At 40.7% G+C, this 15854-nt stretch overlaps 1 protein-coding gene across 3 annotated transcripts in view; it reads left to right on the plus strand.

Annotated features, from left to right (window-relative positions):
• The window catches only part of LOC139761476 (lysosomal-trafficking regulator-like), a 174209-nt gene that overhangs the window by 20709 nt on the left and 137646 nt on the right, over positions 1–15854 (plus strand). For all 3 annotated transcript variants that reach the window (XM_071685719.1, XM_071685720.1, XM_071685721.1), the window contains exons 8-11: positions 854–955; positions 1096–1256; positions 1410–1537; positions 2778–4186. In XM_071685719.1, the coding sequence (XP_071541820.1) occupies positions 854–955; positions 1096–1256; positions 1410–1537; positions 2778–4186 (1800 nt within the window). The remainder of the gene's footprint in view (positions 1–853; positions 956–1095; positions 1257–1409; positions 1538–2777; positions 4187–15854) is intronic.

Below are 15854 nucleotides of genomic sequence, written 5' to 3' on the forward strand. Positions count from 1 at the left end.
GAGATGGATGGTTGGATGTAATGCATGTTGATAAGGGCTTGGAATTTCTCGGGTAAAGATACAAGAAGAGTGATTAAGGATTGGAAGCACTTTGTAAAGGTGGTGTGCACTGAAAAAATTATTTGATGAATCAGCTTGATATATAGTGATAAGATGATAAGCTTTTTGTAAGTTTGGAGATCCATTAACATTTGAACTTTAGGAATTAATTCAGGACATATGCGTGTGATTTCAAAGACTAAATATACCTGATCTAGTCCATGGATTGGAGACATATTATTATTTGCCTTTTTATAATGTATTATGATTCTTACAGTCATTGTAGAAAAGCATCTGAGGAATGTTCTCAAGTTTTGCCTTCATATTAAATCCATAATTTTAGTTTTTGAAGACAAACAACAGCTGTCAAGTTTTTAGTTTTCAAAAAGTTCTTCAATTTTTATTGTAGTAAAGGTATTAAAGGGATCTTTAGTATTTGCAAGATTGAGTGAAGGGAATATGGTGTTGCCTTAAAGAGGATAGATTAAGGAAGAAGTGATTGCAGGTAAATTGTAAAAGATTAAGAACTGTGAGGTAGGGAAAGCTGTTTCGGATAAGAGCACTGTGGAAACTAAAAGTGTATGATCAGCTATCAAGTTAGAATATGGTGTGAGCTTGAGCAATAAAAGAACCTTAAGTGTCAAACACATTTGTATTTTCCTTTTGAATTTTTTTTCAATGCTCACAGAGGCCATCTGATGTATTATATTGAACAGGTTATCTGTTTATTGAATTGATTTATTAGGTATTTGATTAAAGGAAGAGCATTATCATGAACTGAGCTGCATAATGAGTTGACTCTATCTTTTTGCAGGTACTCTGAGCCTCTCCAGTGTTGTTTTAGAGCAACTTGCAGTTACTTTTTCATTGATGCACTCGTTACTGACTTTTATAATTATCACCTATCCTTATGCAGGTAAATATGATTTTGATCATTTCATAGAAACATAAATGATGGGTTCCCATTTCCAGTATCAGTTTGATGTATAAAAAGATTTGAAAATATAGATTGTTGGAGGGGTTGGCATGCCTCTTTATTTATGTGTTATATTACAGGGATGCATGTGGAGACCTTGTTGAATGAATTAAGATCACCCTTATTGCGGTATTCCCCTCGTACTTGTGGAGATGTTAAGCAACTTGTGTCTGTCATGCTTCAGTGCTGTGTCCTCTCCACCTCTGCTAATGTTAGCTATACTCTGCCACATCCATCTCAGGTACATTACACTGCACATTCGCTAAAAGGAATCATAAATCATCTACCTTATTTAGCAGTTGATCGTTAAAATATATATATAGTTTAAATACTCTATCGGTAGATTATCTGATTTATTTAAAGGGTGCAAAAGAATTCTTTTTTATCTTTATAGCATGCAGTAGAGCTTTTGGATGAAGACACTGGGCCACCTGGTGATGCAGGGGAGCAGCAGCCTGAAGAAACAGATGGATATGAAGCTGATACTGAGCAGCTGGCAAATGTCTATCCATCATCAACAAAGTACAGTAATTTTTGTTTTTATCTGTCTCTCTATATCTTTGATGCCAGTTCCCTCCAGGAACTCTCATCGAGGGGTTATCCATGGCAAAAGAGTCTACACTTATCCCTGTCCTTACATGCCTCCCTTGTATACACTGTTGCATGCATTCTTCCTCCATTTGTCTTCCTCTTGTACTCTTCCAGTCTATTTCCCCATGTCACAAGTAGTCTTTCTCTCCAACCAACCCTTTAACCATACTACCATGCACTCTTGTAAACTTCCCACCTTGCATTCTTTCCTCATGCATAAATCACCTTGAAGTATCACATTTCACCCACTCTCCAATTCATACCCTTTGCATTCCCTGCTGTACCAGATCTCTTATACATCCCTTCATTACTTTCTTTATTTCAGCTAGTCGTACCACATGCTCCTTTCAAATAAATAATTTCTAGCCTGAATTGTGGACCTCTGTGACTCGTTCCATGTTCATGTTTTGGCTGCATAGGTCAGGGTCTTGAGGACTATGATACCCCTTAATGCTTTCTTGTATTCCATATTTAACCTCTGTCTTTCATTATTTTGTTAAGGGATCCAGTAGCTCTTCTACCCTATACTGCACTCTCCCATATCTCTTCTTCTTTATCAGCAAACTTACTCAAGATAGCACCTAAATACTTAATTTCTGTCAGCTCTTCCAGTCTTTCTCTTCCCATATATGAAACACAGTTTAGTACACTTTCTTGTTTCACTCTGTAGAGATTTGCAAAGTCTGTACTTCCACTCTGTTTGCTTTCAGGTACTGTTGCTTAACATTTATTCACATTTAGCTTCAGTTTCCTAAACTTACACTTATCATAAGGCATCTTACAACCTTCTGCATCTCTTCACTCTTAGGAAACAACATAGTATCATCCAGAGACAGGCTTGTCATTAGCCACCATACCTCACTGTCTGTAAATACTGTAAATTTTTGTGTTTGCAATACATTTATCTCACTATGGGAGAAGTAAAAGGGTTACCCTTTTTCTGTTTTAATGTTTTCTTTGGCCACATTTATACTTTTATCCCCTTTTATTGCCTGCCAACCATATTCTGTTGTTTAACACTGTGAAGACAGTAAGTGATGAAATGTTTTGGGAATGTCTGCATATATCACCTTGACATGAATACTGAAAAAAGGCATACATATTTTTCATGTATATTCTCATTTAACAGAAAATGCAAATATTTAATGCAGTACTTGTTTGTCTGTGATAGGTCTTTGCAAGATGAGGATGACCTTGAATGTCCTGAGCTTGTTCTTCTTGCCTTGGACCTCATCATCAACCATCATGAAAGATTCCTTGAGTCACGAGAAGAGGAAAGGCATGAAGAAAGGTTTAAAGCTCACAGCTGTTCTAAAGCAGATGACCAAGATGATCAACCACAGACTGAGAGCTTCCCTGGAGTAGAAAGCCACACTAGAACAGACAACTGCTCTGGAGCAGAAGACCACTCTGGAGGGGAATATCACGTACATGATGATCAGTCAGAAACAAAGGACCTTTCTGAACAAGATGACTACTGTGGACAAGAGGACATCCTTGAACAAGGGAACATTCCTGAACAAGAGGGCCTCCTCGGACATGAGGACATTTCTAGACAACAGGATCCCCCTGAACTGGAGGACCTCAGTGGATATGAAAATCATCCTGGACTCGAGAATTCCCTTGGACTTAAGGATCTTATTAAACCAGAGGATTGCTCTGGACATGAGACCCACCCTGGATCTGAAGATCATTTCATAGCTGAGGACCAGTCTCTTGTTAAGGGTGACTCTGTAGCTAAGAGCCAGTCACTTGTTGAGAGTCACTCTACAGCTGAGGGCCACTGTATATCTCTGGCCCAGTCCATTGCCATAGAGCAGCCTTTTGCAGAATTACTGGCTGATGTTGATGACCTGTCCACAGCTGAACACCAGTCATTTGCTAAGGACCAGCTTTTGATAAGGAAAAATAATTCAGATGAGTGTCAAGAACATGTTGAGGAAAAGGTAAAACACAAGAAGAGAGATTTAAGGGAGGGAGTAAAATCCAGAATGAGGAAGTCTCATAATCAAAACACTTCTGTGGCAGAAAGTAATTCGTCAACTTCATCTGTGTATCATACACTCTATTCTGATGAAGATACAGTTGGTAGTGCTGAGGAGCAAGTTTCAGACTGGGAGGAATATTTAGGGAAGGAAGACAGAAATTCAGGCATAACTAGTGGCTCAATGAAGGAGAATTTTGCAATGAGTTCCAACAGTTCGGTTAATGACTTGTGTAGTAAAATTCTTCACACCTCATGTGATGATAGTGTCCAGAAAAATGTAGAGGGCTCTCAAATAGCAAATGAGACACAAAGATCCACTGAGCATTATGAATCTCCTAATTTCCCTTATTCTAGGGTAGCATCATCTTTGCAGGCTTCTCAGAGTGGATTAACTCATGCTCCATCAGAAGGAGGACTATGCTGTGAAAGTGAAGTGGCCCACAGTGCTTCTCTCACCCAGTGTGTTCATGCATTGTTGCTTTTGTGCCGTTCCTCATCAGCTGTTTGTCGTCGACTTCATTCTTTGGGATTCCTCTCTAGGCTTCTGGATGGATTTCATGAACTTATTTGTGCTGACAATCCTGATTATCGAGGTAAGTATTATGTATGATTCTTATTTTTTTGCAGATGGAAGTTCAGTTTTGCAATTGATTGATTTAATTTGCATTTTAGGTGATTCTGTGCATGGTATTCTTTAAAGGGAATGTTTTTGGAAATTTTGGAGTGAGCACACAGCCAAGTAAGTGCAGTGCAGAGGTACATAATGACAAAAGAAAAAGATGTATTTAGATTTTGCTGGTATTTGAGCATTGAAGATGTAATTACTGGTGTAATCAGAGTGGCATTGGTTTGTGTCATGGGTAGAAAGGGGCGTTGATAAACAGTGGATTGGAATACTGTAGAAACTGGAAGTACTGTTGCAGACGTAATACAGTTCTGTTAGAAGAGACAGTAGCTAATGTATAAGTGAAAGATTGTTTAATGGCTCTCAGAATTATGTCATTTTATTTGAATATAAGGTGTAGTGTAATGGACGAAAGGTTCCAAAATTCGGTTACAATTATTTAAGTACCATATTCACAGGTATTAGTTGGGTGTTTAGTGAGATGAAAAACTTGAATGGTTGATACATTGTGTGTGCAGTGTTACATGTATTGAAAGATATGATATTCTCTTGAAGTTTTAGAACGAGCAGTTTGAATATCTATCTCTGATTCCTTTCTTCTTTGGGAACTCCATCAAGGGAGTGTCCATGGTAAAAGAGTCTCCATAACTGGTGCACTCCATTTATTGTTTCACCCTTAACAGAACAATGGCAGAGGGCAGCTCCAGCTCTGTGTTTTCATAGGCTCCTACTTAATGTTTCTAATGACTTCTTGTTATGTTCCAACTTATTACTTCTACCTAATGCTACCACCTAATGTTCCTACCATTTTCTTCTACCTAATGCTTCTGTCTAATGTTTCTACCTACCAATTCTCTTTATTGCTCTACATTTTCCTGAAAGGCAGGGCCAGCATAAAGCACTCACCATACGAAAAGTCTAAGTTAAGAAGAATGAATTGTGTTGGTTAAGTATTGTCAGGTGTTATGTGTGACAAGGAAAGACTGTGGACAGAATGTCAACAGTCCATGTGTGAGAGAGGCATAAAGAAAAGTCAGCTACCTGGGTTAGAGGAGTGCATCTTGAAAACCACTGAAGTACTGGCTTACTATGCAGCCATCATGAATCCTCCTGATACCCAAGCAGGTAGTACCGGTAATATACCTCCCTGGTCGATGGCTGCTTACCAACTTTTACTTAGTTTAAATATGCACAATTAATCTGTTAGGAGAGTGGACATTGAAATTTAAGAAACTCAGACAGGGAAAGAGTTCCTGAAGACTTATGGGCAAAGTGTTACTGATTTTTGTATTTATTTTTCCTCTGCTTTGTACATTGGCAGTGTTCCTTTCAGACAGTCTGTTGCTGTAATTATTGGTGAATCGACCTCTTCCATTTGTGTCAATAGTGGTGTTAATGTAGTCTGTTATGATTGCTTCCACCTCTGTATCAGGCATGGAGCTTCACCAGTCTGTTCTAGAACGCTTCAGTACTTGTGTTCAGGGGTTGGGTAGCTTCCACTAGCATAACGTGTGTACTCGTCCATAAATTTACCCCATGATTTTTGGCCAAGATAGTGATTTGAGATATGCCTCATGTATAGATCGCCCATAGGTTTTGAGGGTATTGGAACAACAAAATAGATCACCCATAGTTTTTGAGGGTATTGGAACAACAAAATAAGGTAGGAAAGCACCATATTTTATGGCATATAAAACTTGTTTGAGAAAATCCTTGAAAAAAAAAAGGCACATAAACTGAGGCTCGGTGAACCTGAAACTAAGTGCCGAAGGCAAATTGTTTACCATTTATTATGGGTTGTTTCAGCAAAAAAATATTGTATATTTCCATTCAAGTATTTAAGTCAGTTAAGATAGAATTATTGTAATAAAATTTTTTTACTGAAAATCATTCGAAATGCGATTACAGTAACATCTTGTGAAAAACGAAAGAAGTGAAAGTAGATTGTTTTCGTCATGATTTTATCCCACTTTCCTCTATAATATGTATGTCATTTCAGTAAAAAATATTAAATTTCCGTGAATGTATTATATCATGCACAGTATAAATAGAATATCATTGTAATATAACAGTATTTTAACCGAAAACTTAAGAGTAACGTGTGAACATTGCATGGTTAGATAAAGTCTTGAGTTCGTGTATTTATCCTGTTTTACATTGAAATACATCATGTTTCAGCAAAACTACTATTTGTTTCGAAGATTATATTGATTCAGGCACAATTAATGTAGAATATACTTGTAAGTTTGTTTTTTAACTGAAAACGATTTGAAGAACGTTTTCATTGTAAATATTGTTCTTCATTGAAGCTAAAAGTTGCTCTTATCCCTTCCCATGATGCGCGGATTTCAATCTGACGAAACTTTTACCCATGTATAGGTCGACTCCAAAGTTTTTGCCGTCTACCACTGGCGAGGGTTGCTTGCAGTTTCTCTGTTTAACCAGCCTTCTTGTAGTACCAGGATGTATGATATCAAATGGTAGCATGAGGTTAGAATCTTCCATTGAACATAAAGTGAAACATGGTTGACAAAGACCATATAGTGTTTCTTCTTTGTCATAGTGTCCTCTTCCCTGAACAACACTGACAGTTGCAAAATGCTGGTGTATAATGGGAATTGTATAACTCTAATATAGCGAAAGAGAATTCATAGCACAGTAAAGCAAAAGCTTTATAGCATAAGTGGGCTCAGTAGGGGTCTAGCTACAGTAAATGAATAAATAAATGTACAGCATAACTGGCCACAGTAAGGGCGTAGCAGGAGGTAGGGGTTGAAGCTATACAGTTTTAGCTAGAGTTGAGGCTGACATTAAGAGCATGGGGGTGGGGGGGGGGGGGGGTGTTGGCGGCGACTGTGGGCAATGGAAGGAGAAGTGGTGCTAGCAGCGGAAGGAAAGGGAGGGAAAGATGTGGGTAGCGAAGTTGATGGAGTGGAGGGTATGGATAGCGAAGTTGAGGGAGTGGAAAGTATGGGTAGCGAAGGTGAGGGAGTGGAAAGTATGGGTAGCGAAGTTGAGGGAGTGGAAGGTATGGGTAGCGAAGTAGAGGGAGGGGAGGGTGTGGATTAGCGGCGGTTGAGGGAGGGATGGATTGAGGGGAGTAGAAGGAGGGGGAGGTATGAATTTGCGGTGGTAGAGGGTAGGGGGGTTGATGAAGTAGAGAGAGGAGGAGGTTTGAGTAACGGAAGTAGAGGCAGGGTGTTTGGTTAGCGGAAGTAGAGCGGGGGTGTGGATAGCGGAAGTAGAGGCTGAGGGAGGTGGTGTGGGTAACGGGAGTAGAGAGGGAGGGCGCAGTGTGAGTGCACCACGGGCTATACCGTTAGGAGCGGCGTCAGGTGGGCTGGCTGGCACTTTGTGTACATCCTATATGATCAGAATCAACGTTTTTCGCTGCTGATTATGTCTCATTGATCCATACTCGACGAAGGCTCCAGTTTCCTTCTTGAAGGGTAAAGACAGAGAATAGAGCATGAACTTAACTCATAACTAGCAGTGACCTCCACCCCCTTGAAATTTGATCAGTGCACAGAAAAAATAGAAAAATTGGGTTCTTCAATTGCCCGCACCGACTCGACCAAGTTATATCCTTTTGTTATTTATCTTTCCTAAGTGATTTGTGTCCGTATATCATATTCATTGCTTGCTCCTGCAGTGCACAGCCCGCATACTACATCATAACCTGGAAGACCGTAATGTGTCTTAGCACTGGAAAAATTATAGGATTTTTGGGATTATTCTAAATAATCATGGGGAGAACTAAGTAGTTTTCATAGGACGAGAGGCAAAGTTCGATCACGTTTACCGCTTCCATTAGAATATTTGTGTGTGTGTGTGTGTGCAGATAGGGGAAAAAGAACACAGCCCACGTATCTTTTACGTATCGTACAAGGCGACAAAGGGCCGGAGGCCTGGAACTGTATCATTAAAAAAGAATAGAGAATCGGACGAGGATTTATATTCGCTTGTCAGACTGTCTTCTGCTTCTGATGTTAGCTCGTTCACTTGGGAAATATATATATTTACATTCTTTCATGCATGTTCGTTATGACCCACGTAAAAGAGGTAATGTTAGGAGCAGATGATTGAGTCTTGTAGGTGAAAAATCCTCGCCCGATTTTTTTTATTTTTAACAATAGTTCCAAGCTACCGGTCCTATTAGTCGCCTTGTACCATACGCTAGATACGTGGGGTGAGTTCTTTTTACCGTATCTCCAACACACACACACACACACACACACACACATATATATATATATATATATATATATATATATATATATATATATATATATATGTTTATGGATGGGGTTGTTAGGGAGGTAAATGCAAGAGTTTTGGAAAGAGGGGCAAGTATGAAGTCAGTTGGGGACGAGAGAGCTTGGGAAGTGAGTCAGTTGTTGTTCGCTGATGATACAGCGCTGGTGGCTGATTCATGTGAGAAACTGCAGAAGCTGGTGACTGAGTTTGGTAAAGTGTGTGGAAGAAGAAAGTTAAGAGTAAATGTGAATAAGAGCAAGGTTACTAGGTACAGTAGGGTTGAGGGTCAAGTCAATTGGGAGGTGAGTTTGAATGGAGAAAAACTGGAGGAAGTGAAGTGTTTTAGATATCTGGGAGTGGATCTGGCAGCGGATGGAACCATGGAAGCGGAAGTTGATCATAGGGTGGGGGAGGGGGCGAAAATTCTGGGGGCCTTGAAGAATGTGTGGAAGTCGAGAACATTATCTCGGAAAGCAAAAATGGGTATGTTTGAAGGAATAGTGGTTCCAACAATGTTGTATGGTTGCGAGGCGTGGGCTATGGATAGAGTTGTGCGCAGGAGGATGGATGTGCTGGAAATGGGATGTTTGAGGACAATGTGTGGTGTGAGGTGGTTTGATCGAGTGAGTAACGTAAGGGTAAGAGAGATGTGTGGAAATAAAAAGAGCGTGGTTGATAGAGCAGAAGAGGGTGTTTTGAAGTGGTTTGGGCACATGGAGAGAATGAGTGAGGAAAGATTGACCAAGAGGATATATGTGTCGGAGGTGGAGGGAACGAGAAGAAGAGGGAGACCAAATTGGAGGTGGAAAGATGGATTGAAAAAGATTTTGTGTGATCGGGGCCTGAACATGCAGGAGGGTGAAAGGAGGGCAAGGAATAGAGTGAATTGGAGCGATGTGGTATACCGGGGTTGACGTGCTGTCAGTGGATTGAATCAGGGCATGTGAAGCGTCTGGGGTAAACCATGGAAAGCTGTGTAGGTATGTATATTTGCGTGTGTGGACGTATGTATATACATGTGTATGGGGGGGGGGGGTTGGGCCATTTCTTTCGTCTGTTTCCTTGCGCTACCTCTCAAACGCGGGAGACAGCGACAAAGTATAATAAAAAAAATAAAATATAATATATATATATATATATATATATATATATATATATATATATATATATATATATATATATATATATATATCGTGGGGCGGGGTGGGGGGGGGGGGTTGTGATGGATATGCCCTCATTTCATTCTTAGGGGTATATTGTTTGGGCGTGTGTGTTTTTAGTTAATTCCTCTCCTGTGACTTTTTTTTTTATTATTCCTTCTGCTCCAAGCGAATAAACTTGCTAGTTTGACGAAACCCATTTAGGCGCATGGCTACAGATTACTCTGATCACCTAAGGTGAATTTAGTGGCCCACTTTGTGCAATGACATCATGACTAACTTGCCTCTTGTCCCAGTCGTTCTCATCCGTGCTTTTATAATGTATTATGTGGACAAAGTGTGTAGTGTAGTTGGGATTTTTTTTTTCTTTTTACAGTTCTGTTGTATAAGCGATGGTTGTGGTAACGGCTGTGGTCAGTGCTACCAATAATAACTGTTGCGGGAGACTCGTGTGGCTATGGCCAGACCCACCTCATATTTCCTCGCTCTTCTGGATAACAGCGACATCCGGCTTCCTTACGTATAAAGATTTGCGCTCAACTTCATCCTTTCCACCGTGTCATGTGATTCGTTTCCCTTGCATGAGCTTTATCAGTAAAAGAAGTAGGAATTATTGTACTGAATCATACCTAACCAAGTTCTGTTGTAGTTATGGTTTTGTTGGACCAATATTTATGATTTATGTGGTTAGTTATAGTGCGGGTTTTCTCAGTACTTGGCCTCTTTCCTTGTAGAGTTTATAAATCTGTTCAGCTCTGTTGAATATACCTTGACCTGTGTTTACCGTCCATGGAATTTACCGTAGAATTACGCTCATTAGTTGAGTTTGTGAGAATAAGGGGGTTTTAGGCTAACGTACGCACATAGATTTAGGAATGGGACACTCGAATAAGGTTTGAATACTCAGTGTGGGTTTGAGATCGACAACATTTTGTTGTGGTTTCACGGTTTCATGTGTTCAAGCTAGAAGACTGGGTTTGTGGGCGTCGCTGACCTGGTTCCAGTCGAAGAACGTGGACCTGAGCTCTATTTTTCAAATTAATCCTGCTTTAAGTGTAGCGTGAAAACCCTTGTTCCCACTATGTCATGGTTACATAATTCACTACATGGATTTTGACTTGTAAATTCGTTGCTACCCGAGTTTAGGATAGTTTCTTTAGTAATTCCTTAGCTAGAAAGGGCCCCAATCAACAACCGTGCTGTCTCTTAACAGCTATGCATGTGTCTGTTGGTCATGGCGATGGTGGTACTGTTAGCGGTCAGTAAGAGATTCCAGGTAATTCCACCGACTGTATAACGTTCTTTACAGTTTCATAATTTATTGCTAATAAAGACAGTAATCAGCTCTTGTTAACTATTTATGATTCCCTCTTTTTATATGTGCTCTTATGTAAAGGAATGAAGATGTGGATGTCTTTAGCTTTGTAATCTTCTCGGAATTCGTTAAGGAGTATCCTCGTTGGAAAAACAATGCACATTTGTGTGGTACTTTTTACCCGAATGGAAATATGGTCTAAAAGCATAAGCACACTGGCCATTTATTCAGGTTTCAGCCACGGCAAGCAAACGTTACGTCACATTATACGGCAACTCTGTGTAAATATTTGTGTGTGTGTGTGTGTGTGTGTGTGTGAAATTATATTCTATTATAGCCATATAAGGAATTTAGTTTACTCTTTCACCATTTGTTAGGTATCTGCTGAATAAACTCATTAGAGTAATTATTGAACCTGATGACATCTTTCTGTCGGCCACTGTTTGTTTACTATTTTGTGGGGTTACTGCAATATTATATATATATATATATATATATATATATATATATATATATATATATATATATATATATATATATATATCATTAGTCCAGTATATCGCTGGTTCCTGTACAAGTAGCGATCATTTCCTTCAGGCTTCCATATTAAATGCGGTGTGGCACACTTTTGCCATTCTCTTGATTATATAATAATTGTATTACATGTTATTATCCTTCTCCTTTCTAAACACACCTCTCATTCATTTGTTCATCATTTCTCTATTTCAAATGTTTGTTTCAAACTGTGTATTGCTTACACTGATATTTTAGTTATCCATTTCAGCTGAACGCATGATTACAGAATTGTTTTTCAGCAAGCATTTTGTTTTGTCTGTCGACGCCCCTAACTGATTAATATTTCATCATCCTGCCCTAGAGACAAAAACTGAGTCCCTTTGAGCCATATTGCTAATTGATTCATTTGTTAACACCGGCATTTTGTCTGCCTATTTGTTTTTCCTATTTGTACCAGATTTTCCATCTTGAATATATTTTTCTTGGTTAAAGAATCAAGAGTTGCGTACAGGTCGGTGGTCTCACCAGTACTCGACAAATGAGACCAGCTAAGATTTGGTAATAGTAGTGTTGGGTTGGGTGTGGTTGGCTCGTGGGAGCGGCCGCGCTCTATCGCTCCCACAAGACCAGTGGCGACCTGCAGTCCGGCGGACAACGCTGGTAGCCCCTCAGAACATTTGTCGTGGACCATCTTCTCGCAAGCCTCCACAGCCGCGCTTACCCGCCCAGAGTGACTAGTGCTGTTCTTGCTGTCGTTCCACAAGTCTTAGAGAAGCATATTTCAGCACAACAAGTCTTAGAGAAGCATATTTCAGCACTTACGGGCATACACAGAAAAAAACGACTTCATGTTACGGTCAAGAATAAGACCATTAAAGAAAGAAAAGCAGCTCGGAATTCCTAAGTGATGTGTTCATATGCGCCTCTTCAGACAAGAGATATGTAGACTTGGAAAGTACTGCCGCCAAAGCCAGTACATCTATTCAGTTTGGCCATTGTTCGTAGCTCTTTGGACCATTACTGGCAGTGCAGGCACTCATGCTTCACGCTCGGGGTTTCTGTCAGTCGTTTTCACATAAGTGGATATAAAAGAGAACGTGTTGAATAGCTCATTTATCTGACTGAAAGTTACAGTTGTATACTTCAGAGGTGTTGATTGATAATTGAGGAGTGGTCATAACAAACCAATGTCGTATGATATGATGGTCATTGTTATGTAATAAGGTCAGACTCTCCAGCCAGTGTTGTGTCAGTCGAGGGTCTACCCCTACGTTGTGAGCAATGTGGCCACACAGCAAGGCCATGTATGCTTGACGCTGGACATGAGTGTACCGTGGATGGTCTGGGCAGCCGCAGACGGACACGGTGTGAGGGAGGCGCCTCGACAGTTTGGGGATTTGATTACTGGTGAACTGTCGGGTCTGCCTCTGGACGCCCCCACCATCATGTCCGCCATTATCATTGTCGCATTTGTCCTTCAGTTTTATTGGACTCTTATAACATTATCGTTGGCGGATGCTTCATCATCTGTTGCAACTACCACAACGGCGACGACGACGCTCAGCACGACTGCGGCGTCCAGCAGCGTCATGACTCCGTTGATAATCCGGACACAAACTGTTACCCCGGCTCCGCCACCGGAATGGCGACATGTTTTACGTGATTATGAGTTACCACATTGGGTGGTCAAGCGTAGAGCTATTGCGCTGAAGCGGTCAGGAGTGAAGTATTTGCAGCAGCATAACTCATTAAATGAACAGAGTCCGATCCCGCCTGACAAGCCTCAGGATGTTGGCCGAGTGTGGCAAGCCCGCCCACGGATGTCTCTCCACTACAAGAGTGACAGTGGGCGCGATAGTTGGCATGTACGGGAGCCACTGCCCAAATTATCTTCTCATCGGTTGGTAGAACTCACGGAACAGGTTGAGGAGGTGAGGGAAACGGGTGTAGCAGCAAACATGCTACATGCTGCTGAGCGCTGGGGGGACCATCTTCAACAGTGGAAGATACTTAGCTCCGACAGTGCTCACTTGTTGAGGCAGACGCTGCTCATGATGCGATGTGCTGTGGTCAGCGTGGATTTTTGCGCTGAATTGGATCACTACTTCCGTCGCCAGCACGACTTGAATTTAGCTGCTGCAATGATGAACTACCATGATGACATCGACAACATAAACCAATGGCTCCCAGAGGCTAATGAGACCTCGTTGACAGCTACACAAGGTCCTGGACGTTTATATGGGATACAGGCGACAGCGACGACAGAAAAGGACAAGGGTGGAGCACAGCAGCGACGTAGCCAAGAGCAAGAGGGTGACAGAAGGGTGTGGGCCTCCGGTAGTGTGAGCAACAAGTCTTGGAACATCTACGTGTTCATGTCAGTAATGGCTGTGCTAGTATTCCTCATGGATTCCTCTTACCGCATCTTGAGAGTGGTTTCTACGTCTGGTCGTGGTGTGACTGACCCCCATCACCAGGTATTGACAACACTAGCAGCTGCTATACGCCGGTGGGACCACCAGAATGACTACACTGAAGACTGATCCTGGCGTGCGATCACTCTCCACTTGCTCAGCATTCCACCATTAAATATAAACCATACATCTTTACCTTAAATGTTGCAAGTGTAGGAACACTGTGATGAAAAGCTTTATATGCTTCTCTCTAGACTCCAGAGAAATGAGGAACTCTGCACTATATATAATTAACTAAAATCCCTGAGTTGGGTATATCTTTGTTTGTCATAACCGACAAACACATGCCAGATCTAGAACTCGTTAGTTTTTTATAGGTTATATGGAGTGTAGGTCTTATTAGTGTGGAAATCGCATTACCTTTATGCATTACTCTGTAGAACTTAATGACATGTAGGCAGAGGACTGTTATTGGTGGGCGAGAGGGTGTGATTAGTATGTGCAGAGCGGTAACGGCATTCTCTGTGTACTTAACCTCTGCTGATTTTAAGATGGTTATGACCTCCTCTTTATTGGTACAGCATCGGTTCCCTGATATGTGCTTGACGAAATTTAGCCCGGGTAAATGGAGAGGATTGAAGGATGGACACATTGAGAGGAGGCAACAATATGAAAATTATGTGGTAGGAATTGAATATCGGTAACATGCATGAGAGGGTGTTGCGAACTGACATTTAACCAAATCTTGCCAGTGCCCCAAACTGGGGGAATTCTTATGGAATCTTCAGGCATACAAGTACATAGATAAAATATTAAGTAAACTTTTTTTTTTATATCGTGCCGAAACCAGAATGTCTCGAGTTTGGTCACAGCAGTTTAAAAAGCTCAAAGAAGTAGTAGTGAAGGTCTGAGTTTTTGAATTAGTTTAATGATGCCAGGAGAGGGGATTTTTTGAAAGATGGTGAGGCCAAAACATGAAATTAAATAAGAAACTTGGTACAAAGTATGTAAAGAAGTGTTTTTATGATATTAGTTGTGGGTGAATGGAATAAAAAACAATAGAATTGTGAATGTTGACATGCTAAGTCCACTTATGATAGAGTTTAAGAGATACGGTTCCACGAGTGAAGTCCCTCCTTGTACAGTATTGATTGATGATTAAGAACAAGTGATTGATAACTCCCGTGGTGTTTCGGTTACCATTCCTGACCGTGACGCATTCATGGCCCGCCCATGGTTGAGCGTATAGGTTTGAATCTTCGCTGCGCCAATCGGTCCACAGTTGACCCAGCTCTTCATCCACCCTTAGAGATTGGTATATGAAATTAAGGGGATGGCCTTGATTAGGGCCTCAGCTTCTTGTGCCGTCACAGCTATTAAAAAAGAAATTACCTGACCACACGCTACTGCATACCTTTGATGGTTGTGAATGTGATGAGTAATAAATCACTTAAGTGAGAGGTCGTGGCACGCTGCTTATGGTGACAAGAATTAGCACATACAGTTATGAATTGCGAGCGAAGTGTGTGTGAACTTGAAAATGACCTGAACTGAACCTGATATTGACAGGATTGGACGAGGAGGAAAGGGTTTGATGCAGATACTTGCATGATCATTGTGGGTCAGGGCTTGTAGAGTATACACTGGGAAAGATGGATTATTAAAGTTGTTTTATAAGAGTGGTTCTTGTTGATAGCAAGACCCAGTTTCCATACATCATTATGTTCCATTCACCATCTGTTACACGTGTTCGTTTCTTAGTTAATGATGTCATTTGTTATTCTGTATGTTCATTTGGTTGACCAAGGCTTGTAAGGAACCACCACAGCTTCTCTTAATTTTATTACCAAAATTTTTAAAATTTTTCCCGTAGTTAAGTAAAAGTTATGTAGATGTAATGATGGCAATTTTGTTTTATTGTGATGAATTTGTTGGGTGTAAGTGTTCAAGGCTGCATTGGCTGTTAGTGTTGTT

Source organism: Panulirus ornatus, chromosome 40, assembly GCF_036320965.1.
Source record: "Panulirus ornatus isolate Po-2019 chromosome 40, ASM3632096v1, whole genome shotgun sequence".
In the NCBI taxonomy this organism is placed as follows: Eukaryota; Metazoa; Arthropoda; class Malacostraca; order Decapoda; family Palinuridae; genus Panulirus; species Panulirus ornatus.